The sequence below is a fragment of the Trachypithecus francoisi genome, unplaced genomic scaffold (genome assembly GCF_009764315.1).
Source record: "Trachypithecus francoisi isolate TF-2019V2 unplaced genomic scaffold, Tfra_2.0 Lachesis_group0, whole genome shotgun sequence".
Classification (NCBI taxonomy): Eukaryota; Metazoa; Chordata; class Mammalia; order Primates; family Cercopithecidae; genus Trachypithecus; species Trachypithecus francoisi.
Window position 1 is genome coordinate 182,161,887 of NW_022681453.1, and position 24,987 is coordinate 182,186,873.

The 24,987-nt window shown below is 41.6% G+C and overlaps 2 protein-coding genes across 10 annotated transcripts in view; one reads left to right on the forward strand and one right to left on the reverse strand.

Annotated features, from left to right (window-relative positions):
• The window catches only part of FBXL2 (F-box and leucine rich repeat protein 2), a 114,945-nt gene extending 91,538 nt beyond the window's left edge, over positions 1-23,407 (forward strand). For 3 of the 4 annotated variants that reach the window (XM_033212924.1, XM_033212925.1, XM_033212926.1), the window contains 2 exons: positions 2,122-2,334; positions 4,555-5,690. In XM_033212924.1, the coding sequence (XP_033068815.1) occupies positions 2,122-2,334; positions 4,555-4,662 (321 nt within the window). In that variant the 3' untranslated portion in view covers positions 4,663-5,690. Of the gene's footprint in view, positions 1-2,121; positions 2,335-4,554; positions 5,691-23,117 lie in introns of those variants that run through there. The other variant, XR_004437403.1, reaches the window with a different exon arrangement.
• The window catches only part of UBP1 (upstream binding protein 1), a 65,867-nt gene that overhangs the window by 3,758 nt on the left and 37,122 nt on the right, over positions 1-24,987 (reverse strand). For 3 of the 6 annotated variants that reach the window (XM_033212922.1, XM_033212918.1, XM_033212920.1), the window contains 7 exons: positions 22,689-22,792; positions 20,250-20,304; positions 19,466-19,559; positions 15,656-15,746; positions 14,774-14,892; positions 11,947-12,089; positions 11,192-11,243 (listed from right to left, as the gene is read on the reverse strand). In XM_033212922.1, coding sequence (XP_033068813.1) covers positions 11,192-11,243; positions 11,947-12,089; positions 14,774-14,892; positions 15,656-15,746; positions 19,466-19,559; positions 20,250-20,304; positions 22,689-22,792 — 658 coding nt within the window. Of the gene's footprint in view, positions 1-6,981; positions 8,990-11,191; positions 11,244-11,946; positions 12,090-14,773; positions 14,893-14,918; positions 15,490-15,655; positions 15,747-19,465; positions 19,560-20,249; positions 20,305-22,688; positions 22,793-24,987 lie in introns of those variants that run through there. The other 3 variants (XM_033212919.1, XM_033212921.1, XM_033212923.1) reach the window with 2 other exon arrangements.

Consider the following 24,987-nt stretch of genomic DNA (forward strand, 5'->3'; position numbering starts at 1 on the left):
TTTGATGTAAACCATGTAGAGTGATTCGATTCATGAGAAAGGAAATATTCCATATTGTTAAGATCAAGCTCAGAGAAGAACTTTTCAAGTATCGAGGTCCAACAGAATTCCTCTTCTTTCGCTTCTCTTCCCTCGAGGTTGTACTCTGCTGCTCAGTTACATAGCCAGTAATTCTAGTTTCTAGTGCTAGTTTCTAGTCTGGGGCTGTTACAACCAGTACTGCTATGTCTTAGATTTTTTATTCTGCAGGAATACCTTACACCCATCCACTTAGGTCTCCCCCGCCAGGACTCAAGTCCAAACTCTCAGACATTTCCTTGCTTCATAGACTGCAGTAGCCATTCACTTGCCCTAAACTGTATCTACTTCCGCACTAAAAAATTTGGCAGAGTGGTTTGTTTTTTCAATTTTAACTTTACTGAAGTGAAATATACATGCAGAAAAGTACATTTATCATTGGTGTACAGATCAATGCATTTCCATAAACTGAATACAACCCAATCAAAGGTCAACATCATCATGACCCCGGAAAAGGCCCTTTCTGCTCCCTTTCAATCACTGATCCCCCAAAAGTCGTGACTTCCAAATAGCATATATCAGTTTTGCCTGTTTTTGTACTTTATTTAAATGATATGAATGGACCCATCATGTATACTCATCTGGTTTCCTTATCTATATTGTTACACATAGTTGTATATTTTTCATTCTCACAGCTTTATAGAATGGGGACACTGATTTATTGATCCTTTCTCTACTTGTGAATATTTGAGTACTGCTTCTAGTTTGGGGCTATTACAGCCAGTATTCCTGTGTTTTTTGGTTAACACATGTATGCATTTCAGTCAGAAACATCAAAATAACCCCTGCGGCATATGAGACTTCCAGTTGCTCCACATCCTCACCAACGCTTATTTTCCATCTTTTTTCAAAAACAATTGTAACATCACATTCTCCTTACAACTCCTCCCACTGAACTTGGAATCAAATTTCTTTACATAATCTACACGACTCTGTGATCTGGCCCTTATCTCCCCAATTCCATCTGCATCTACATGCGTCCTCTTATTTCCCACCTATTACATGTTGACCTTCTTCCTAAACAGTACTTGCCATTCTCCTGCTACCCCTGGGCCTTGCACACAACAAACTCTTTGCTCTCTTTCCTGGGATTAGCTCCTAATCCTTCAGATAGCAACTCAGTGGTCTCTTCCCTGGGACAAATCCTGCTATCATACACTGTCAAAGCATCTCAGCTTCAGTTTAAAAGATTAGCATTATTTGATTTTCTAGACTCTCCAGTCTGGGCTCCGCCAGTGCAGAGAAGTATATTTTTACTCATCGTTGCACCCGCGGGGGCTGGGACAGAGTGGGAACTCATATATTTGAAGGAACAAATGAACAAATGGGACGTTGATGCAGTACTTTTGCCTCTCCAGTTTTTATGGTGGGGTGAATCTTACATTTGATATGCATTGGGAGAAACTGTCAGGTCTGAAACTGTTTTTGATATGGAGAACTTAAGAGAATTACACAAATGTCATTTGGCTATATAATATTCATCTGAATTTATCTTCTGCAACCGTTACTGTTTACCCAAGAGAAGTCAGTAATGTCAGATCACACTGTTCAAGGTCTATTTGATTATAACCTTCAAAGATGTTCAGTACATCTCTGAGTCACAGCTATTTATGCAGTTTTCTAATGAACAAGGACATTAGATGCATTGATTTCACTTGCATCCCCTCAAATGGAGAACTGGCCAATAGAACTGCTGTGAAGGGGGTAAACTCTGAAATTTCCCCTGAAAATTTTATTTCCATCTTTACACAATTAGAAGAGAGAAGCCACTCCCAGTGTAGCAAACCCATAACCAAAGGGCCCCAAGGCTTTGTGTTTGGTCCTCACTGCCTGATTAAATGTCTCAGTCTGTTTTGTGCTGCTACCACAGACTGGATAATTTGTAATGAACAGAAACTTCTCATAGTTCTCAAGGCTGGGAAGTCCAGGGGCTGGCATCTGCTGAGGGCATTCTTGCTGTGTCATTCCATTGCAGCTTTTTTTTAGGACTTGAGCCTTGGAATAAGGGTCCTGCAAACATTTACTCATGTCTCCCTGTTCCAGAGCCTGTCCCACTGTGAACTCATCACAGATGATGGGATCTTGCACCTGAGCAACAGCACCTGTGGCCATGAGAGGTTACGGGTACTGGAGTTGGACAACTGCCTCCTCATCACTGATGTGGCCCTGGAACACCTAGAGAACTGCCGAGGCCTGGAGCGCCTTGAGCTGTACGATTGCCAGCAGGTTACCCGAGCAGGCATCAAGCGGATGCGGGTAGGTGTGGGGCAGGCCACACAGGTCACACCTGACATTTCTTTTTTTGTTTTGTTTTGTTTTGTTTTGTTTTGAGACGGAGTCTCGCTCTGTCGCCCAGGCTGGAGTGCTGTGGCCAGATCTCAGCTCACTGCAAGCTCTGCCTCCTGGGTTCACGCCATTCTCCTGCCTCAGCCTCCCGAGTAGCTAGGACTACAGGCGCCCGCCACCTCGCCCAGCTAATTTTTTTTGTGTTTTTTAGTAGAGACGGGGTTTCACCGTGTTAGCCAGGATGGTCTCGATCTCCTGACCTCGTGATCCGCCCGTCTCGGCCTCCCAAAGTGCTGGGATTACAGGCTTGAGCCACCGCGCCCGGCCCACACCTGACATTTCTAAGCAACAAAGGAAAACATCAAGAATCAGGCCAGGGCCAGGTGTGTGGTGGCTCATGCCTATAATCCCAACACTTTGAGAAGCCAAGGTGGGCGGATTGCTTGAGGTCAGGAGTTCAAGACCAGTCTGGCCAAAATGGTGAAACCCCGTTTCTACTAAAAATACAAAAATTAGCTGGGTGTGGTGGTGGGCGCCTGTAATCCCAGCTACTCAGGAGGCTGAGGCAGTGAGCCCAGATTGCACTACTGCACTCCAGCCTGGATCACAGCGTGAGACTCCATCTCAAAATAAATCAACACCCATTTTCTCTGTTATGCAATAGTTATGCAAACTGATCTGGCACAATAGTGTCACCTTATAGACTTCATCAAAATGTTCTTGCTTAGACTCTGCCCTGGAAGATTCAACTTGAGTTGGGTCTGGGATGGAGATTCCAGTCTGGTGATTGGAGCCCTTATAAGAAAGCCTTTGTTGGGCTGGGCGTGGTGGTTCATGACTGTAATCCCAGCACTTTGGGAGGCCGAGGCAGGCAGATCACAAGGTCAGGAGTTCGAGACCTGCTGACCAACATGGTGAAACCCCGTCTCTACTAAAAATACAAAATTAGCTGGGTGCACACCTGTAATCCTAGCTACTTGGGAGGCTGAGGCAGGAGAATCGCTTGAACCCAGGAGGAGGAGGTTGCAGTGAGCCCAGATTGTACCACTGCATTCCAGCCTGGGGGACAGAAGTGAAACTGTCTCAAAAAAAGAAAAAAGGCCTGTGTTAAAGGCAAGCAATTTAAGGTCATTATGAGTGGGAGGCAGAACTCTCTTGGCTAATTTCCAGGTAAGAGGGCTTAACAGAATTTGGCTTTTTCCATGTAGTTCACCTACATTGTTTTATTGATTATGCTTTAAGTTTAGGCCACTGCATTTACATATCAAAACAGCCCCATCCAGGGTGCTGCAGCTATAGGAGAACATTCACTTAGTTTGCAGACAGGGCTGGTTACTACCCCGGGTGGAAACATATCGAAGTATATTAACGTGGCCGGGCGCGGTGGCTCAAGCCTGTAATCCCAGCACTTTGGGAGGCCGAGACGGGCGGATCACGAGGTCAGGAGATCGAGACCATCCTGGCTAACACGGTGAAACCTCGTCTCTACTAAAAATACAAAATCTAGCCGGGCGAGGTGGCGGGCGCCTGTAGTCCCAGCTACTCGGGAGGCTGAGGCGGAGAATGGCGTAAACCCGGGAGGCGGAGCTTGCAGTGAGCTGAGATCCGGCCACTGCACTCCAGCCTGGCGACAGAGCGAGACTCCGTCTCAAAAAAAAAAAAAAAAAAAAAGAAGTATATTAACGTAAGTGTTTTCACTTATCCTTAGAAGGTACTAATGGGGGGGCAGAGGGTTGAGGGAGTAACAGGAGTAGCTCCAATCTACAGCATAAATTCTATTTGAACTGACTAAGGTGAAGATTTTTTTTTTTTTTTTTGAGACGGAGCCTCGCTCTGTCGCCCAGGCTGGAGTGCAGTGGCCGGATCTCAGCTCACTGCAAGCTCCGCCTCCCGGGTTCCCGCCATTCTGCTGCCTCAGCCTCCCGAGTAGCTGGGACTACAGGCGCCCGCCAACGCGCCGGCTAGTTTTTTGTATTTTTTTAGTAGAGACGGGGTTTCACCGTGTTAGCCAGGATGGTCTCGATCTCCTGACCTCGTGATCCGCCCGTCTCGGCCTCCCAAAGTGCTGGGATTACAGGCTTGAGCCACCGCGCCCCGCCAAGGTGAAGATTTTTAATAGCAGACTAGAATTACGACCATAATCCTAAAAATACCAGTGTAAAGACTCCACTTTTTTCTTCATCCTTCCAGGCTCAGCTCCCTCATGTCAAAGTCCATGCCTACTTTGCTCCCGTCACCCCACCGACAGCAGTGGCAGGAAGTGGACAGCGACTGTGCAGGTGCTGTGTCATTCTCTGACAGCAGCTGCCTGGGCCCAAGGGGTGATGAGGCATCCGTTCCTCTAGAAGACCTGAGTCTTCCTGACCTACTCCACCATCACCCAATCTGTTGATTCTCCATTGGGAAAGGCATTTACAGGTAAAAGACTTCTGTATGGATTGCAGTAACTCTGGTGATAGTTTTCACCTTTATTCTGCTGTGAAACAATCAAATCAAAGCCTTGTGTCAGTTAACACAGGACAAGTGGTTTCAATGCAGCTAGGACCATGCCAGAAACCTGGATCTCTTAAGAGATTGGTACCTACCTAGGTACAAAAGTTCTACCCTTGGCATTATCAGCACTCCTCAAAAAGACCATCAGTGTTAGCACAAACTGAGCAGAAAAAATAGGCTGTTGATTTTCTACCTGATACTTAAGCCAGTGGCCTACTTTAATTCACAACAATTCCATTTTGATTAGCAGGACTTTTCCACTTTGAAGATAAAATAGCAACTTTGTCAAAGTGACTGTACTGCAAATTCATAATGCCTGATAGTTTTATATGTAGAGACTTATGTGGAAGGCATGTTAATAGGTTTCCATGAGACACCAAAGAAAAGAGGACTCTATACTGGGTGGAGCAGGGTCTTCACCTTTTTGTTTCTGTCAACTTGTCATACACACCTCCAGGGACCAAAAACAAAAGCAGCTCAGAGAGTCTGTGTTGCCTGATTGGAAAGTAGAAGCTCTGGTGTATGCTACAGCACATAATGCATTTTTATTAAAGGAAAAAAGCTAATTATGTCCATGCCTCTCATAAAACTGGGGGGAACCTTAAAGAAAAAGAACTAAGGCTTAAGTTATCTGTAGTATAATCAATTAAAAGTAATGAATGGATGCATGTAAAATGGATGTGATTTTTTTTTCAAGCTTATTTTGCAATCTTAGAAATCAGGTTACACCATAGCTACTCAAAAGTTTTACAGACTTAAAACTCAGATCAGTAAGTGTTGGTACCTTTTAGACTCATAAAATTGAATAAACCATTGCAATGCTTTAAAAAAAATTAAGTCAGAGGGTTTTATTGCTATGATTTTATGGCAGACACATCCAAGCAAAACCATTTTCCAAATGTAGACCTTCATGATGTTATCTGAAATCTGGTAAAATGACCCTACTGTCTGCTGTGGTTGATTCTTGCTCCATGCTGTCCATATTTGTGATCTTTATTAAGAAACTATCACCACCTTCCTTGTAAACGTAGGTGTTCATGGTGGCTGGCCCTTCCTAACCACCACTCCCCCAAACTGAAGGGCCAGAAGCTCATGAGAAACGTAAGTAAAACGGCAAAAACAAGATGTTTTCCCATGACTAGCAATACCTTTATTGGGCAGCTTTAGAAGTGTTTCTGAGGATATATTACCTTGGCTGCATTCTAGGAAGGGAAAGCAGATAGAGATATCGCCCCATAAATGGACTTAGCACGATCATCAGAGTAAACATTTTATTGCCTTATGCTATATTCCAGCATTCCTAGTTCTAAAAATTTTGTGGATACCATAGCAGTTCCTTAAATATACATTTATACCTACTGTTGTGGAGGAGACGGGGGAGGAAGACTGATGCGGGAAGCAACTTCAATAAATGAGCACATAACAGACTCGCTTCAGTGATTATGAATTAGAGTTTCTATTAAAAAAATTAACTTAAGGCCAGGCGTGGTGGCTCACGCCTATAATCCTAGCACTTTGGGAGGCCGAGACGGGTGGCTCCCCTGAGGTCAGGAGTTTGAGACCAGCCTGGCCAACATGGTAAAACCCTGTCTCTACTGAAAATACAAAAATTAGTCAGGCGTGGTGGCAGGCGCCTGTAATCTCAGCTACTTGGGAGGCTGAGGCAGGAGAAATGCTGGAACCCGGGAGGCGGAGGTGGCAGTGAGCCGAGATCACGCCATTGCACTCCAGCCCGGGCGACAACAGTGACTCCGTCTCAAAACAAAACAAAAAGATTAAATGACCAGAGCCTTCTATACATGATTCTTTTGAGCCAGGATACAACCTGTCAATCAATCAGTCACAGCTACGGGCCTCAATGCTCAATGGCCCACGGCCTCATTTACACAACAGGAGAACCTCCTGTAAGAAAACCAGGGTTGCTTCCTTTTAAAGTCTGGAGCAGTTGCTGGAATAACAGACCCTCAGTTGCATCAGCTTTGAGAAAATAAACTGAAAAGGAAAAAACTATGGGCCTAACCTCTTATTACATTTAGACTGGCTCAGAACACACACAGGGAAACTCCTTGATTCTATGACATGAAGTGACAGAAGCAGGAACTGGGATTTTAAATGAGACACACATTTGCAAAACAATCAGAAAACATTTATTATACTGAAATGTGTACATCCTACTATTAAAAAAACAAAGTAACAAATTTGCTGGTGCCAAGATTTATTTAGCCTGTTTCACTGGGACAAACTCATGTTCAATGCCACGCAGTAAAATTTAACTCTCATAAGCGTCTAAGTATTTTTACCCCGCTTCTAAAACCTGATGAGGAATTCAAAATAAGCACACAGCATTAAATGACATTTATTGTTCCATAAATCTTGAGACCCAAAAAGGAATGCTAAATAGACAAGCAAAACTTTTAAAACAAGAGATAAACTCACTTCTTTCCCCAGTGACTGGTACAGGAAACATGTGGTCACACAAAAGCAAAGGCAAAAAGACAGGAAAGCTCTCTGCCTATAGGATCTATAGGAGTTACAGATACTTTCAAATCGATGATGAAAATAGACCGCGCCTCTTTGTAGCAAATAATTAACCCCCTTTATGAATAAAACATGTCAAAGCTTTTACCCACTGAAGTAGTTTGTCTTCCGGGAGAGATTACAAACTCGAAATTACTCATTTCCTATTTTTTGCCTGAACACAGATGAGGACCAAATAGTACATTCAAATAAGGACACCTGGGTATATGGACAGAGATCCTACAATTAAAAAGGAATAGAAGTTTAAAAAAAAAAATTCAGTCCCCTACACCATAGGCCTCAAACATGCTTGCTGATGGATTCTGGGAAGGTTCTGGACGAAGGACGGAGATATGGGAGGAAAGTGAGAAAACAGTGGATTCCCTTTGAAAAGTATGCTAGCAGACAAGCATTTGGTTTTATGAAAGAGGCACTCTTTTTATAGAGAAAGAAGCTATTACGTGGTGTATAAAAAGCCCCTAAATCATCACCAGAATGTCTATCCATGATTGTACTAAAGCTCAGTATTTGAGGAGAGGCTTAAGGGATTTGTATGGTACATTTTAGTGTTTGATAACATCTAGTGTTTCTACAAAAAAATTCATCTTGTTCATAATGAAGATCCCTGAACACCTATTCAGAAGCTATCAACAATAATACTTTCTCCCCCTACTTGGGTCACCTATTTCCAATGTCTGGGGTAGGGCTTTAAAAAATGTTTAATAGGACGGTGGGGGTGGGGGTGCTCAGAGATGGAGGGAGAGAGGGAAGAAAACGAGAGAAAAACCACGAGTTTAGCAAGGAATCTCCAAAAATGAAAACCAGAAACGAAAATGCTAAAAATGGAAGCAGAAGCAAAAAAGTTTTTCAATAAATCTGTGACAAAGCCAAAACACAAAAGTCTTTGTACCTATTAGGATTTACACTGATCCTCTCACCAAGGTACTCCTGATAATGCAGTTTGCTTCAAGCCCATCTTCCTGGCTTGGATCTTCTCCAGTCTGGCATGATCGTATCAAACGCACACCCTTAGACATGATTTCTTCCAAGAAGGTGCCGAGCCTTTTACCTGACCACCAACGGCCACATCAGCACAACACATCTTTCCGCATAGAGATTCACTGCTGGCCCCAAAACAGCACTGTCCCCCATCTCCTCTCCAGGTCAGCATAAGGTTCAGGCAATAAAAGCCAAACTGGCACAGAAAGGTAAATGCCCACAGTAAGTTTCTACATTCATTTCCAAACCGCATACAGTGTAAAAAGACAGCAAAGGCTGCTTCTAGGAACTGTATTTACTGGCCTCTGCCAGAGCAGCAGGCAGCTATGCCTGCACTGTGGCCTCCAGAGCTGGATGCATGCTGTGCCGATGTGCTCACTCTCATGAGGATGCTTGGCTATGGCAGTGACAGTGAGGAGATTCACCTCTCATACAGCTCATTAGAAAGGTCATCTTGTGTTTTCAATATGAAACATTTCATATGGTAAAATCCAATCCCAAGACTTCTTGGATTCAGTCTTCACACACTTTTAAGCGTGACTATTTGGTACTGAATACAGTTCAGTCTATATAAGACATCACTTCAAAATTATGTGGATGCCATCACTATTTTCAGCTGCAGAAAAGGAAAGAAATATTTCTTCAGTCAGGCTTAGGAAATTAAGCCTATTAAATGGAAAACTCCCTGCCAACTACAACCTCCCTTCCCAATTCAGAGGTTACCTTTAAATGATTCTAGAGAAACAAGCAAATTAACTTGCTCTAGCTCCTCTTCCCCCAAAACACTTCATGTACACATTCCCTTTTTAGACATTCTGCGAAGCCTGGTCCACTATCAATGCCCCCATTCCAACATCGTCTGCCAGTTCTGGGGGTAGGGGGACATCTAGCAAGACACACAATAATAATAGTGTTGTCCATAAGGGAAGCAAGAACTAGAAGCAGAACAGGTGAAATATACTGTGTCAGGGCAGAGGACCCGAGGGAGCAAATGCAAATGTGTACATCTATCTTTTCCAGAAAAATTTCTGAGCCACTGAGAGGGAGATTTCAAACATTTTAAAAATGTATCATTCCTTTTGCCTAGTGTTTCTCAGTAAATAGAAGCAATATAGGCATTCATAAAAAAATGATTTTTCTCATGAGGACAAAGTTTGAACAAAAAAAAAAAAAAAACCACAGTAAATTGAGATCAGAGGGGAGATTCTATGATTTCTAACACCAGAAAATGTCTACTGGTTCCACAAAACAAAACTATACAATTATACTATGTTTTCTTCTTTAGAAAATGTCATTTATGCAAGGTAAAAACTCTACTGCTGTGAGAACAAAAGACTGAGCAGAAGGGTACTAGGCTAAAGATGTTTCTGAAAGTAAAAGTTAGAGTGAACCAGTTCAGAGTTAAAACTCAGTCTCACAGGTAACCTGATGGCATATGCAACATGTGAGGCGCAAAGTAAAATCAGTATTTCAGTAGTTTGGGGATACTCGACACACATGACATCTCCCTCTTCTAGGGGCAGCTTTTGTGCTAAGACCGGATTTGGATCTTAGCTCACCTGACTTTTAAAACAGTCTATGAATGTATGATCTCTTCTCAAATTTTACATTTAGGAATCCCTCCTCTTTAATGTGGGAGCCACCTAAGCCTGGTCCTGGCTCTCTTTTCACATTCTCTCCCTAAATGACCTTAACAACTTCTACAGCTTTGAGTCACTGTTGATATGCTCAAGGCCTCCAAATTTACATCTCAAGCCAGGCCTCTCCTCTGAGCCCCAGAGTGGTAACAGTCAACTGCCTACTTGACATTTCTACATATCCAAAATCAAACTCCTGGTTGATTTACCCCAACCCTACTTACCTCTTAAATGAAATCACCATCTGCCCAGTTACTTTCCACAGAAAACCAGGTGTCAGAACTATTCCTCCCTCAAATGTGCAGCCCACTGGGGCCCTGTCTATAAATCTGTAAGATACCACCACCTTTCACCTGGGTATCTCCTGCCTCATTTTGCCACCTTCTCATCTGTCTCCACAGAGTTGTGAAAGTGAAAGAATAATCTAGTCACATTACTACTCCTTTGTTTAAACAACTTCAGTGACAACCCAATACGTTTCAAGTAAATCCGAACTACCGTCACCACCCGGTCCCGCATGCCGGACCCGGCCTCCTGCTTTGATTCACCCTGATCAGCTCATCCCCACACACAGCATGGCAGCTACATGGCCCACTGCCAAGCTTTCAAAGAAGCCAGGTGTTTTCTTTGCACACAGCCCCACATTGCCTGGGGATGCTAATCCTATGGCCAGCTCCTGCTCCTTCTCATTCTTTAAGTCTCAGGATTAATGACACCTCCTCAGAGAAGCCTTACCTTAACAGCTTCACATTCCCCTCAACCCAGATCTCCCTTATCCGTAAGTACCCCACACTTTCCTGTTCCTTCATGGCACTTAACATATTGGTAATTTTGTGTATCTCTTGGCCAATTTTGGTTTGCTTTCCCCAATGGGAGTTTCATGGATTCTGTTTTATTCAAGATCCACTGAGCGACAGAAGCACAGTGTCTGACACAAAGTGCTCAGTAAGACATTGGCTGAATGAATTGAGATTTTTTTTTCCAATCATCTAGAAAGACTGACTCCTCTTCCTTATTTGTTAATTTCTACCACTAGAAATATTCTCAATTCATTTATCAAACTTTCTTCTTAAAATAAGTAAAGCCATCATTTTAAAGAATAAACACACGAGAGGCACTAATTAGAGGCACACACCATCTCCCATGATTCTGGCATTTTAAGACACACACATGCAAAGTACCTTTTACTGTGGAGAATAAAAAACAACTCTCATCTTGAAAATTCTGAACCATCTAGAAGAATAAAGTAAATGTGTAAGTACAGTTAAGATCCAACTGTCATTTCTTAACTAAAAATGATTTTAAAACAGTAAATATTCTTCTCACACAAACACAGGACTCAATGGCCAAAACAATAATTCATGAAGGCAGTGTGAGGCAGCAAAGATGCACACATACTGCACTGCCTTGTGTTCACTGTGCCTGTCCATAATGGTCCCTGAGAGACCTGGTCGGACACCCGTGTGACCCACAGGGTCACATCCCCTGCCAGCTTCAGTGAATGACTCTTAACAAAAATTGCATAAAGTACTCTTCTATTATTACTTGCTTGCCACCAATCACTAGGGGAAAAATTATATATCTTACATGTTTCTTCAAATTAGTCATCAAATAATAGACAAAAGGAAAACACATCCAGTGACTCACCTCATAAAACGGGCCAAAGCCTTCCACTATCCTAGAGTCCCCCAGTAATTGGCTGCATCCTAAAGGGCTGGGGGGAAGCTAAGCCAGTTTTCCTTGGCTTGTATTCCATGTTATCACTAGGATGCCTGTAACTCACGGTTATAAGTTCTTCCAAAGTGATTCCCAACTCTCGGGAAATGATTCTCATAAGTATTTTCAAAAGAGGTCACAGAATTTTTCTACAGTTCTACAATTACATGTATAAAAGTAAATACCAGTGTGAAAAGGAAAAACAAATGATTTGATTTACCTGATCACTAACAAGAATGTGAATACCAGTGGGACCCTGTCTGTAAACCTGATTAATTTGGTGGAGAGGAATATTAAACACCAGCGCAAGTTTTCGAGCAACTTCTGAGGCAATCATTTCTTCCAAGTAGATTGCATGATAAACTGAAATTAAAAAAAAACAAACAAAAAGAAGAGCATTTTAACAGTGATCTTTGATCTGTTTTCTACCTGATCTGTAGGATCTGTACAAAGGTCACACCTTTCAAAGTACCAAAAAAGTAAAAAACATTTTAAATGGGAATAAACTTTCTTTCCCCATCTTACTACCTTGAAATTGCAAACTACCAATCTAAAACGTAAGAATACATTATTTATATCCAGAAATATAATTTAATAAACATTAACAGAAATCCCTGGACAAAAAGATTTGAGGTTTGAATTTTTCTTTATATTTTTATTCAATGAATATAATTTCATGTATTCAAAATTTATAAAAACAGGAATTGGCTGCAAATGGACATGGGGGATCTTCTTGAAATAATGGAACTCAAACTGGATTTTGACAATGGCTGCTAAACTCTCTAAATTTGCTAAAATACCATTATATACTTAGAATGGGAGGACTTTATGGTATGTAAATTATGCCTGAAGAAAGCTGTTTTTAAAAATAATATATACTTCATGTATTCCTAGCAATATACAAAAAGAACCCTAAAAGAGTCACGTTCTTTTCATTCATTTTTTTGAGACAGCGTCCTTCTCTGTTGCCCAGGCTGGAGTATGGTGGCACAATCACAGCTCACTATAGCCTCTGCCTCCCAGGCTCAAGCAGTCCTCCCCACCTCAGCCTCCTAAGTAGCTGGGACTATGGTGGGGGCACATGCCACTATGCCTGGCTAATTTATTATTATTATTATTTGTAGAGACAGGGTTTCACCATGTTGCTGAAGCAGTCTTGAACTCCTGGGCTCGCTCATGCAGTCTAACCAGTTAGGCCTCCCAAAGTGCTGGGATGACAGGCATGAGCCATCACGCCCAGTTAAGCATCACAGTTTTTGATCCGGTAATCCTACTATTAGGAATTATCCTAAGGAATAAAAGCTATCTGTATATGCCCCTCCCCCACAAAAATTTTAATATAAAAGATACTACATGAAAAGCTAAGAATACATACAATAAAGTGTGATGCTTCCTTACAGAAAGCCCCAGCCACATTCCATCCAGTGTTCTGCATTTTTGCTACACAGAACTTAGCAGATATCTGCAGAGTGTACATCTGTAGTGAGTCTCACTCTTGTAGGTCCTGCTCAGTTACTGATTAAAGCCAGACATGGCTCAGGAATATCATTACTGAGAACTTTGCTTCCCCAAACAAGGGGTTTGTAAGTATAGAAACCCAGAATTTTCCATTACATAAAACTTAGAAGTTGGAACTAAAATTATAGTTAAGACTATAGAAATGATCTAGAGAAGGTGTCACCAAACCACAGTACATATGAGCCAATTCCTGCCCTCCACTTTTTTTTTTTTAAATAAAGTTTTACTGGAACAGCCTTATCTACAATTTACATATTGTCTATGGCTATTTTAGCACTACAACCAGAGTGAATGTGAGAGACCCTATGCATGCTCTAAAGAGATGGAAATATTTACTACCTGACCTTTACAGAAGAAGTCTGCTGATTATGGGAAAATATCCAGTTTTCCCCACATCCCTCCACAAACACTCATGTCTGAGGACACACCTTCCAAAATATTATAATCTTGGCCATATGTAAATGATGTACAAGCTCTTGATGATACACGGAGAGCTCCTTTAAATTTTTACCCTTTAAGAATCTGTATAATCTCAAAATTCAGAGCTTCTGAAGTCAAAATGATACCAAATACAAAAGTTCGGAGTAGTGATGCTATCCTTCCAATTTTTCAGTAAAATTCAAATCACAAAATATTTTTCAGAGTTCTATCTATTATTATGGCAAATAACTGCATCTCTGAATGCCATTAATACATCTTTTTTTGAAAAGTTCTGAGCCGTGTTACCTTTGTTCTACTTCAGAGTATGGAAAGAAGGAAATATTAACATATATCAATACTACAAATGAGAAAATATATGCATTTTAAAATGCTTAAGGGCTATATTTAAAGGCAAGAAGAGGGAGAGGCCAAGATTTTTATTTCTGTCCTAACCTAGCACTATACCATACAATTAAACGCTCAGGATGAGAAGCCCTCCCGAGATAACATACTGTCTGGTATTATTTACAATGAGCTAAAGATACGGCATCAGACAAGGTGCCACACACAAGGTGCACAGTGCTGGCCGAACACTTGCTGGCCAAACACTTGTCAGTGACAAGTCCACATACTTAGGACTATTACATGCATGCACTGTTGCACATATGTTATGCTCTAAGAGTTTTCCCCATCCCTAGTCAGGAAAACGGGGAAAAAAAAAAAAGGAAAGAAAAACCCTCCTGCTTTTTTTGTTAAGCTGCCAGTGTTATATTCATCATTTCAGCAAATCTGACAAAAAAATAAAAGCCAGAAAGATCTCAATGCATTCAAGCTAGGTTTTCCACTTGTTACATATTTCCAGCATGAAGGGCCACGTGAAAAAGAGACCCACAGTGTGGCTGTAATAACTGAGAAAGAATGCCAGCTTCCTCTTCTCCCAAGGACTTGGCCCTAGAGCTGCCACCTCTCATTGCTGTCAAGGCTCCCTCGTGAGCAACTTGGCATTCCTAACACAGCAAGAGTTCTCCAAAGCCTGCTCAATCAAGTCTTTCCCATTTCTGTTTTGACAGTTTCAGAAGTGACAGAAAGGAGATACCCTCAATACCTACCATAGGGTGCCCCACTGCCATTCTCACTTGCACTGCTTGCAGCTTGCTGCTGCCCTTGCAGCGCCATGCTGCTTGGCTGCTCCCGGCAGACATAGATGGTTAAACGGGGCCTAACTGACCTGCAATCAGAAGATGCCACTGATGAGCCTGGGAGAGAAAGCTGCCTTACATATGTACAAATGTGACAACTACAGGAATCTAAGTTCTATTTCCTTATGAGAACTTTATAATGTTATTTCGTTATATAAAATAATTCACTAATAAAAATATAAAAACCACACACCTCACACCAACTATCACAGGTGGTCTAATATGATGATCCAGACTCTAAACCATTGAGATGGTCTGTCAGATGCTGGTAAATTTAAGTTTCAAGATTAAGTCAGCAAATTAAAAATCAGTAAGATTCAATTTTAATGGAATTCTCACACCACAAGTATAGAAAGAGCAATGATAGTAAATGGTTCTTACAAGCCAGCACAATTTACAGTTTCTGTCATTTTAATTCACAATTAGTTTACATTTTTAATAACTGTTTAGTAATAGTCATGACCTTGAAAACCATAGATTCTGTATAGCTCACCTAAATTAGAAGTTTTGTTTTCTTGGCAACAAACCCAGTCGTCTTCAAGAAATCAGTACTGCCCATGTGCATTTCTACCAGTCTTACAGTCTACCTCTGCCCTCTCAGTGCCTGCATCATATCTGGGCCTGCCCTGAAGGTGTACACAAAACAGTCTTCTTGTGAGCACAATGCTGCCAATGCTCGATGGCGCACACAGGCACACACGCCAACCTAGCGTGGAAACACATTCTGCCCAAATTCCCCACGCGAAGAAAGGTACATTCTTATTTCAAGCAAAACAGTTCACAGTATTTTACCTTGACTTCAGTGAATTATAGAGCCGAATTCCATCGGCTGCACCACAAATTTGAACTAAATCCTCCTTTGTCAGTTTTAATAAGTCGGCACCTAGAAAGGAGCAAAAATATTTTTCTCAAATAAATGGAAAAAGAACAGAACTGCTTTACAGGCATCTGTCTTCATGCAGTCCAATGTCCTTCAAAATAATGATAGATATCCTGAATATACACATATACATGAACAATACAAAAAGACAGACACCTGTCCTTCAGAGCCAAAGAAAATGCTGGCTTTTCCATGTCCTGTATCAAGAAGGAGCCTAGAAGTCCAGAGGCCGATGAATCAAATCAATGAGTGTAGGGCCTAAAGAACTCTTCCCAATACAAGATTTCACTCATCTACCTTATTTAGTGACTGGGTTGTGGCTACGTGAAGAAACATGATTCTGACCCACCCCATAGAAACAAACCCTGAGATCACCCAGGCCGGTCAATCTTTAATTGTACAAAAAAGGAAATGGAAGTCCAGAGTTTGTGGGACTTGCCTAAAGTCTGTAAGAGTTGGTAGCCGAACTAGGACTGGGCCTCTTTATACTGAAACGTGCAATGTAAAGTCAAACATTCTATAACATAAACAACTCTGTCACAGCAGCCACTTTTAACAGAAGAATGGCAGAGAATCACACATTATACCCTAAGATATCCCCCAAGCACATCCTACTTAACGTCATTTACAAGTGTAAATGTCTCTCTATACAGGTTTCCTATAGCGCCACCTAGAGAAGCAGTGTTTGACACTCTCTATACAGGTTTCCTATAGCGCCACCTAGAGAAGCAGTGTTTGACATTTTTAAAAATTCTATCCAAGGCCGGGCGCGGTGGCTCAAGCCTGTAATCCCAGCACTTTGGGAGGCCGAGACGGGTGGATCACAAGGTCAGGAGATCGAGACCATCCTGGCTAACACGGTGAAACCCCGTCTCTACTAAAAACTACAAAAAACTAGCCGGGCGAGGTGGTGGGCGCCTGTAGTCCCAGCTACTCGGGAGGCTGAGGCAGGAGAATGGCGTGAACCCGGGAGGCGGAGCTTGCAGTGAGCTGAGATCTGGCCAGTGCACTCCAGCTTGGGTGACAGAGCGAGACTCCGTCTCAAAAAAAAAAAAAAATTCTATCCAAACACTTCCTTCGCTTACTATAGAAGAAAAACTTACACGTAAGTATATGGAAGCCATACCTGAGTACACAGACACCATGAACTACTAGTCAGTATTTCAAGCATAAATGATACGGCATCTAGGATTTGCTTTGAAATACAACAGAAGGCAGGAGAGGAAATAATGGAGAGCAAAACTGACCAAATGCTGGTAGTTTTTGAAGCTAGGAGATGGCTGCATGGGAGTTAATCATATTCTCTCTACTTTTTAATGTCTGAATTTATCCATAATCTTTTGTTTTATTCTCTAACAGCTAGGATACAGTTTATTGGGGGAAATAAGATGAACTTTGGGATGAAGGCTTGATTTCCATATGATAAACAGCCACTTACATATGTAAGAAGATAATGAAGTCATCTTTCTATTTTTTAAAGGCTCAAATGTGAGAACCTACTAAATTTCTAGTCTGTAAAGCAAAGATCAGAGAAGCATATCTCCCATGAGACAAGAGCATTATTAGAGTCATTTTATAGAGTCAGGTAAGCAGAGAGGCTCTCTTTCATCTCTCCACTGGGGCTTACTACATGCACCTCACAGTTATGACCAGAAAGTACTGTGTATGTGTGTGCACACCCTTAACCCATACGGAGAACTGGAGAGATAACTGCATGTACAACCCATCCGGAAATGGGAAATACAACCCATCCTGAATGCCCGCAAGGATCACAGCAACAAGACTCACTGCCCTCCTCACCATGCTACTGTCAGTGCTGTGACTCAAGAGCTGTGCCAAGAGGGTGCCACGGCTAGCTCCTCACCCACTTTCTTGGAAGAAGCACCCAGGAAAAGGAAAAGGCAGAAGGCCGCGCCATGTGATCACTGCTTACAGCGAAAAGGGCTTAAAACTCACCAGATAGAAACATGGATCTGCCTGATGTAACAGGAGTAACGTGGGGCCTCCCTCAGTTCCAAACGCTGGCGCTTTTTCTATGTGCTATGCTTTTCTTTCTTTTTTTTTTTTGAGACGGAGTCTTGCTCTGTTGCCCGGGCTGGAGTACAGTGGCTGGATCTCAGCTCACTGCAAGCTCCGCCTCCCAGGTTTACGCCATTCTCCTGCCTCAGCCTCCCGTGTAGCTGGGACTACAGGAACCCGCCACCTCGCCCAGCTAGTTTTTTGTATTTTTTTTAGTAGAGACGGGGTTTCACCGTGTTAGCCAGGATGGTCTCGATCTCCTGACCTCGTGATCCGCCCGTCTCAGCCTCCCAAAGTGCTGGGATTACAGGCTTGAGCCATCGCGCCCGGCCTGTGCTATGCTTTTCATCTGCCTTCCATACAACAGTGCAAGACAAACCCCAGCTCCCCCACCCTGAAATTTTATAATTTCTAGTTTTTCACACATAAAAGGCTTTACTTAATCATATAAAAATGTAGTCCCCAGCTAGCAAATGACTTCCATCTGGAACTTTAATTTTAAAGAGACAAAGAACTACACGGGGAATACCTACTCATTGCACAAACATTACAATACGTGGCATAGTAAGAAATCATGTTCTTCACAAAATCAAGCTTTTCTTCAGGCTGAGTGTGTGCACACACAAGTTCTGTCCTCTCAAAGGGATTCACAACGTTGTGTTTTAATGGCCCTACTGCACTGCAGGTGAAGGAAAGCTAACTACCACTTTACTGTGATCCAGCACTTCTCAGGATGTTTGGCCAGGACATGTTACTAGGTGGTCATGTTGGAAAAGACTCCCAGAGCCAAATATATTTGGGAAATGCTACCTCTGCCCCACCTGGCAGTATCTATTATTGTCCCTCTAAACAGGTTTCCTATAGCACTACCTGGAGACGCAGTGCTTGATAGCTTTTAAAATTCCTTCTTAACATTTGCTTAGCTTACTGTGCAAGAAAAAAAACCTTACACATAAGTATATAAAAACGATTAACTGAGTACAGACTATGAAACACTACTTAGCAATAAAAAGGACTAAACTACTGATACACACAACAACTTAGGTGGCCATTATGCTACTGAAAAAAAGCCAATCTCAAAAGGTTATATACTATATGATTGCATTTATGTAACATTCTCAAAATGACAAAATTATAGACAAAATATAAAGTGGCTGCCAAGGATTAGGGATGGTAGGGCAAGGGTGTGGGTGTGATTCTAAAGGGGTAGCAGGAGGGAGATCCTTGCAGTGATGGCATAATTTTGTATCTTAACTGTGGTGGTGGTTACAAAAATCTATACCATAACATTGTGCCAATGGCAATTTCCTGGTTTTGCTATTGTACTGTAATTACGTGAGAAACAGAGTGAAGAGCACACCAAAACATCACTGCACCAGCTCTGTAACTTACTGGAAAACAAAAATCATTTCAAAATAAAGTTTAAAAAATCATGTAGAACTATATACACACACACACAAATGAGGGCACACAAGTCTGGTAAAACTGTTGACTGAACCAATGTCAACTGCCTGGCTTTAATAGCATATAATAAAAATACAAGATATTCCTATTGGGGGATAGATATAGAGAACTTTTCTGTGCATTTTTCTTTGCAAGTTCATATCTATAGTTATTTCAAAATTAAAAAAATAAAGTTAATAAAAGCACAGAAATAAAAACAAAACATTCTCATGCACAGATACACACACACATACACATACCTGAAAAATTAGAGAACAGTCTTGTGTAGGAAGAGAATCTGTTTTTGAGCAGCCATTGCTGTGTTTCCTGGATCGTAGCTGAAGGCTGAATTTGCTATTAACAATGAAAATGAACATAAATAAAAGGAACCATTCAAACTTAGAACACTTAAACAATTAACACAGAAAGCCTCAGAGTTTGAAGTAAAAAACACCCAAAAAGAGCATGAGTCTGACTCCAGCAACCCAAATAATGATGCAGGCCCCTGTCAGAAACTTAAACATGATACACAATGGAATGCTATTCAGCCATAAAAAAAAAAAGAGAAAAATCATGCAGCTGCTAATGAAATCATCTTTTGCAGCAACATGGACAACATGAACATTTCATTGTCTTAAGTGAAATAAGCCAGGCACAGAAAGACTTATATTCTCACTTATATGTGGGAGCTAAAAAATTTGAACACATAAAGGTAGAGGTAAGAGAGTGGAAAAATAGGTAACAGAAATTGGGAAGAATGGGTGAGGGATAAGAGACAGGATGAGAAGAACTGGATTAAAGGGTACAAACAAACATCCAATAAAATAGAAGGAGTAAATTCAATATTTGATAGCAGAGTAGTATGACTATACCTAAAAAAAATGTACTCAGGTGATGGACACCCTAAATATCCTGACTTGATTACCACACATTATATACATGTAACAAAACTTCTCACCTACTCCATACATTTGCACAAAAAAACAAAATTTTAAAATGTAGGGCCCTGAACGCATCAGATAGTTTTAGTAGAAAGATACTTACTTCACCAGAGCCCTGTGAAGCTCCATCTCCCTGATGATTTGGGGAAGAAGAATTGCTGGGGAGAAAGGAGAAAGCAGGAAATGATGATTTTTGTAATGCATATATGTTTTAATCAAGGCATTAAAAGCTGCTTATGCACATTTCAAGTAAGGCAACAGTGGGAGGGAGCTATGAAAGTTTGCAACAAAAATGCAAGCGCAACAGCTTAGGGTGTGGATATGATGACGAAATTAAGACACAGAAGACTGTGTCTTAATTTGTGCCTTCTTCATCTGTTCTAGTAAGAAATTCAAGTTTTGTGAAACAAAAGGGCTTCCCCAATTATCTTCGGGGATGCCAAGGAAAATGAAGGATACACATTAATTTTTTTCTTTTTCTGAGACAGAGTCTCGCTTTGTCGCCCAGGCTGGAGTGCAGTGGCGGGATCTCAGCTCACTGCAAGCTCTGCCTCTCGGGTTCACGCCATTCTCCTGCCTCAGCGTCCCGAGTAGCTGGGACTACAGGTGCCCGCCACCTCGCCCGGCTAGTTTTTTGTATTTTTAGTAGAGACGAGGTTTCACCGTGTTAACCAGGATGGTCTCGATCTCCTGACCTTGTGATCCACCCGCCTTGGCCTCCCAAAGTGCTGGGACTACAGGCGTGAGCCACCACGCCCGGCCTACACATTAATTTTTTTTTTTTTTTTGAGGCGGAGTCTCGCTCTGTCGCCCGGACTGGAGTGCAGTGGCCGGATCTCAGCTCACTGCAAGCTCCGCCTCCCGGGTTTACGCCATTCTCCTGCCTCAGCCTCCCGAGTAGCTGGGACTACAGGCGCCCACCACCTCACCCGGCTAGTTTTTGTATTTTTTTTTAGTAGAGACGGGGTTTCACCGTGTTAGCCAGGATGGTCTCAATCTCCTGACCTCGTGATCCGCCCGTCTCGGCCTCCCAAAGTGCTGGGATTACAGGCTTGAGCCACCGCGCCCGGCCTACACATTAATTTTTAAAAGTTAGGGGAAAAAAATACAAAACATCAAATTAGATAAACAGTTGAAAATAATTGCAAAAAAAAAAAATGAGCTACAAGAAATAGTATAATGATCCTAAGCAAAAATATAAAATTATACTCCTTTAAGTAATACATGTATCTAAGATTGATGAGGGTGAATTTCAAGAGAACAAAAGAAATTAACTTGTACCACTATCCTTGTGCTTCTAACTAAAATGAAATGAAAATTCCACAGGGAATAGGGCTACCTTCTGGCTCTTGAGCACCAACTCCTTTCTTAGCCCCCGTGCCTCAATTGCTTAGGTTTATTATCTTGATTATTTATATCCTTTCTACCCATAAGAACTTAAGCTCCTTCATACGGAGGTCTGTTTGGTCACTAATGTATCGGAATACTTAGAACAGTGCTGGGAACACAGTGAGTTCTCCAGCCTACTAGTGAGTACATAAACTTACAGCTCACCTTTAAAGCCATAATCATTTTCTAAGATTATTCAGACTGGACTGATGAGGAAACTATTCTAAGCCCTCAGAAATGGTAACCTACTGGTCCTCTGGTCACTCCTCTAAGTTGCTGAGTCCAAGGGTATGTTTCTACTCTTAAAGCATAATAGCCTACATGACAACAAGCTGCCTTCTCAGTTTATCCATCTCCTCAGAGGGAGAGCACATTTCTGCTTGCTTTCTCATCAGACCTTGTCAGCATGACCTGAGAACCTTTTCCTTTGTGGTCTTAGCTTTCATAATTTTCCTCCCCAACAAGAAACTTCCTAAAAAATAGGGAACTTCTGATGTGAATTACTCTGCATCAGTTCTGCAGCAAAGCCCTGGAATGGAAAGCCTCCATGGGGTACCGCTGCACCTTCAAGATGCCCCAAATGCAGTCTCCTGCTCCCACCCCGAGCTCACTCTAAACTCTTGCCAGTCAAGGCTGGATAACAGAATAAAGAGTCCACCATTTCCATGTCTAAAACCACAGCAAATCTGTAGAAACGGAAAGGTCTTCCCTTAAAGATTCAATTAAAAAAATAGTGTATCTATTGGGAAAGAAAAGAAATACTGCAGAAAATAACCCATTTGATATAAGCATTATAGACAAGTAAATGAACTTAGTAACAAACTGACTTTGTCCTTCTCTCTTTACCTATAGACACTATTAATGTTGTCTTTAATCTCACAAAGAATGTATCTTGGCTATATCTTGAAAATGGCCCCTTGTCTACAATTACCATAGTTGTGACTATGTAAGGCACAAGGGGCTTGGAGTAAAAAAGGCTGGTAGGCGAAGAAAAGACAATGATTATCCTCTGCCACTGAGATACAGGCTATTTCCCCTTACTATTTCCTTCAGGTACAATATAAACAAAAGGCTGTTGTACATGGAGAGATGGGGAAATGAAGGCACATAAGCATTAGTTAGCTGCAGGCACATGATCACGCAAACCAGATACCTGTCTGGGACACTGCAAGTGCTCTGCTGTGGGGAGGTGAAAGTGGGCGCTGGGGAAGGGCTGTTATTCACATAGGCTGTGGGGGCATCGGGCCACGGAGAACACTAAGGACAGAAACAGAAATAAATTAATGATAATGCTTTTAACATATGTGGAAGAAATATTTTTGTAATTCACTCACTAGCCAAATGCAAGATTATAAAATGCGAGACAGCTGACATTTATCAAGCAACCTCACAGACACATGTCAAATTTACTCCTGTGTGGCAAAGAAAAGTTTTACCTGCTGTGTGCGTCTAGACACTGATTAAAGAAGACCTAAAGTGATGACAGCAGCAAAAATTTATAAAGGCATTTAAAATATAGGCTTAAGTATAATTTGCTTTCAAGAGCTTTCTCCTCCCTCTTTACCAGTATCCTCTTTATCAGTTTCCCAACAGGACCCTATCAAGACTTAAGAATGGCGAAGACAAGAAAGAATTTATAAGCAACATCTGACATCACATGGTGACCTGAAACATGGCTCTGACCTAACTAGTGCTAATTTTGCCCTCTTCCCCAATGAGCAGCCTCACCAGTACCCATTTGCTTCTTTGATACCTCTAAAGAGTAATAATCCTCAAGACAGACCAGACAGACCCAGCATCAAAATATATCAACTGTGTACAGTACTGCCTCTCTCTCTCTCTCTCCTCTCTCTCCCCTCTCTCTCTCTCTGTTTTATATTTTCTGGAAGGGTTAAGGTGAACTTTAGTATTTTTCAGCTCCAGGCAAAATTCTGACCAGAAACAGAACAAAGACACGGAGGTACATGAACTATTACAATTAGGAGAGTTGAAAAAGTCAAAGTCAAAAGCATGCTAAGCATGCCAGGGTAATCTCAAATGCAAGTCTTCAAACTTGACATATAGACATCACATGATGTGATTTCACTATACAGGTATTCTTTCTAAAAACCAATGGATCTGAGGACTCAGTTTCAAGGGTCCCCTTTCATAATCATCCTTCTCTCATTTGACACAAGCAAGGCATCACATCTAACCATAGCCTTGGGGTTTTAAGACTTTCCCAGGCTGGACATGGTGACTCATACCCCTAATCCCAGCACTTTGGGAGGCCAAGGCAGCAGCCCAGGATAGCTCAGGATAAGCTTGAGTTCAAGACCAGCTTGGGCAACATACTGAAACCCTGTTTCTACCAAAAAATAAAAACAATAAAATAAACATGAGGCTGGGCGCAGTGGCTCACACCTGTAATCCCAACAATCTGGGAGGCTAAAGCAGGCAGATCACAAGGTCAGGAGATTGAGACCATTCTGGGTAACATGGTGAAACCCCATCTCTACTGAAAATACAAAAACTTAGCTGGGCATAGTGGCGCGCGCCTGTAATCCCAGCTACTCGGGAGGCTGAGGCAGGAGAATCGCTTGAACCCGGGAGGCGGAGGTTGGCAGTGAGCCGAGAACATGCCATTGCACTCCAGCCTGGGTGACAGAGTGAGATTCCATCTCAAAAATAATAAAAAATAAACAAATAAAATAAATAAATAAATAAAATGAAGAAAGACTATCCCAAAGCCACGCTAAAGACACTAGGATTAAAAAAAAAAAAGAAAAAAAAGCCAGGTGTGGTGGTGCACACCTGTAGTCACAGCTACTTGGGAGTCTGAGACAGGAGAATCTCTTGAATCCGGGAAGGGGAGGCTGCAGTGAGCCATGACTGCACCACTGCACTCCAGCTTGGGTAACAGAGTGAGACCCCCATCTTGAAAAAAAGAAAAGAAAAAGTACATAACTCTAATGACTAAGTTTTTCTGTAAGTCAGGTGATTTTCAACTATTTGCTATCAAAATAATTCAGAAGGACCTACTGTCAACTGACATATATTGAAATAATCTAGTAGATCACACAAAAATGTCCCTGGGATTTTTGACAGATGATTCAAAAGGACTTCCAGGACCTAAATGGCATTGCTGAAAGAAAAAACAAAATTTCTCATATCTATACAATTCTAGAAGTTATATTCTACTCTGTCTCATCATTCAAGATGCACTTCCAATAATATCTCTATTTTTACATTTAATAAATATTCATCAAAATCTGTAGGATTTGTTGTTTTGATAAATTGGTACTAATAAGTTTTAAATATCTTGACCGAGTTAAGAGGCTATGGTCATAGCAAATTTTAAAAATTAAATTTCAATTTATGTAAACTTTTTGAAAGGTAATTTTTTTAGGGTGATCATTTAAAAATAAAAATTTCAGTTTGGTCATCTGAAGCCTCAGGAAGAAAAAATAAAT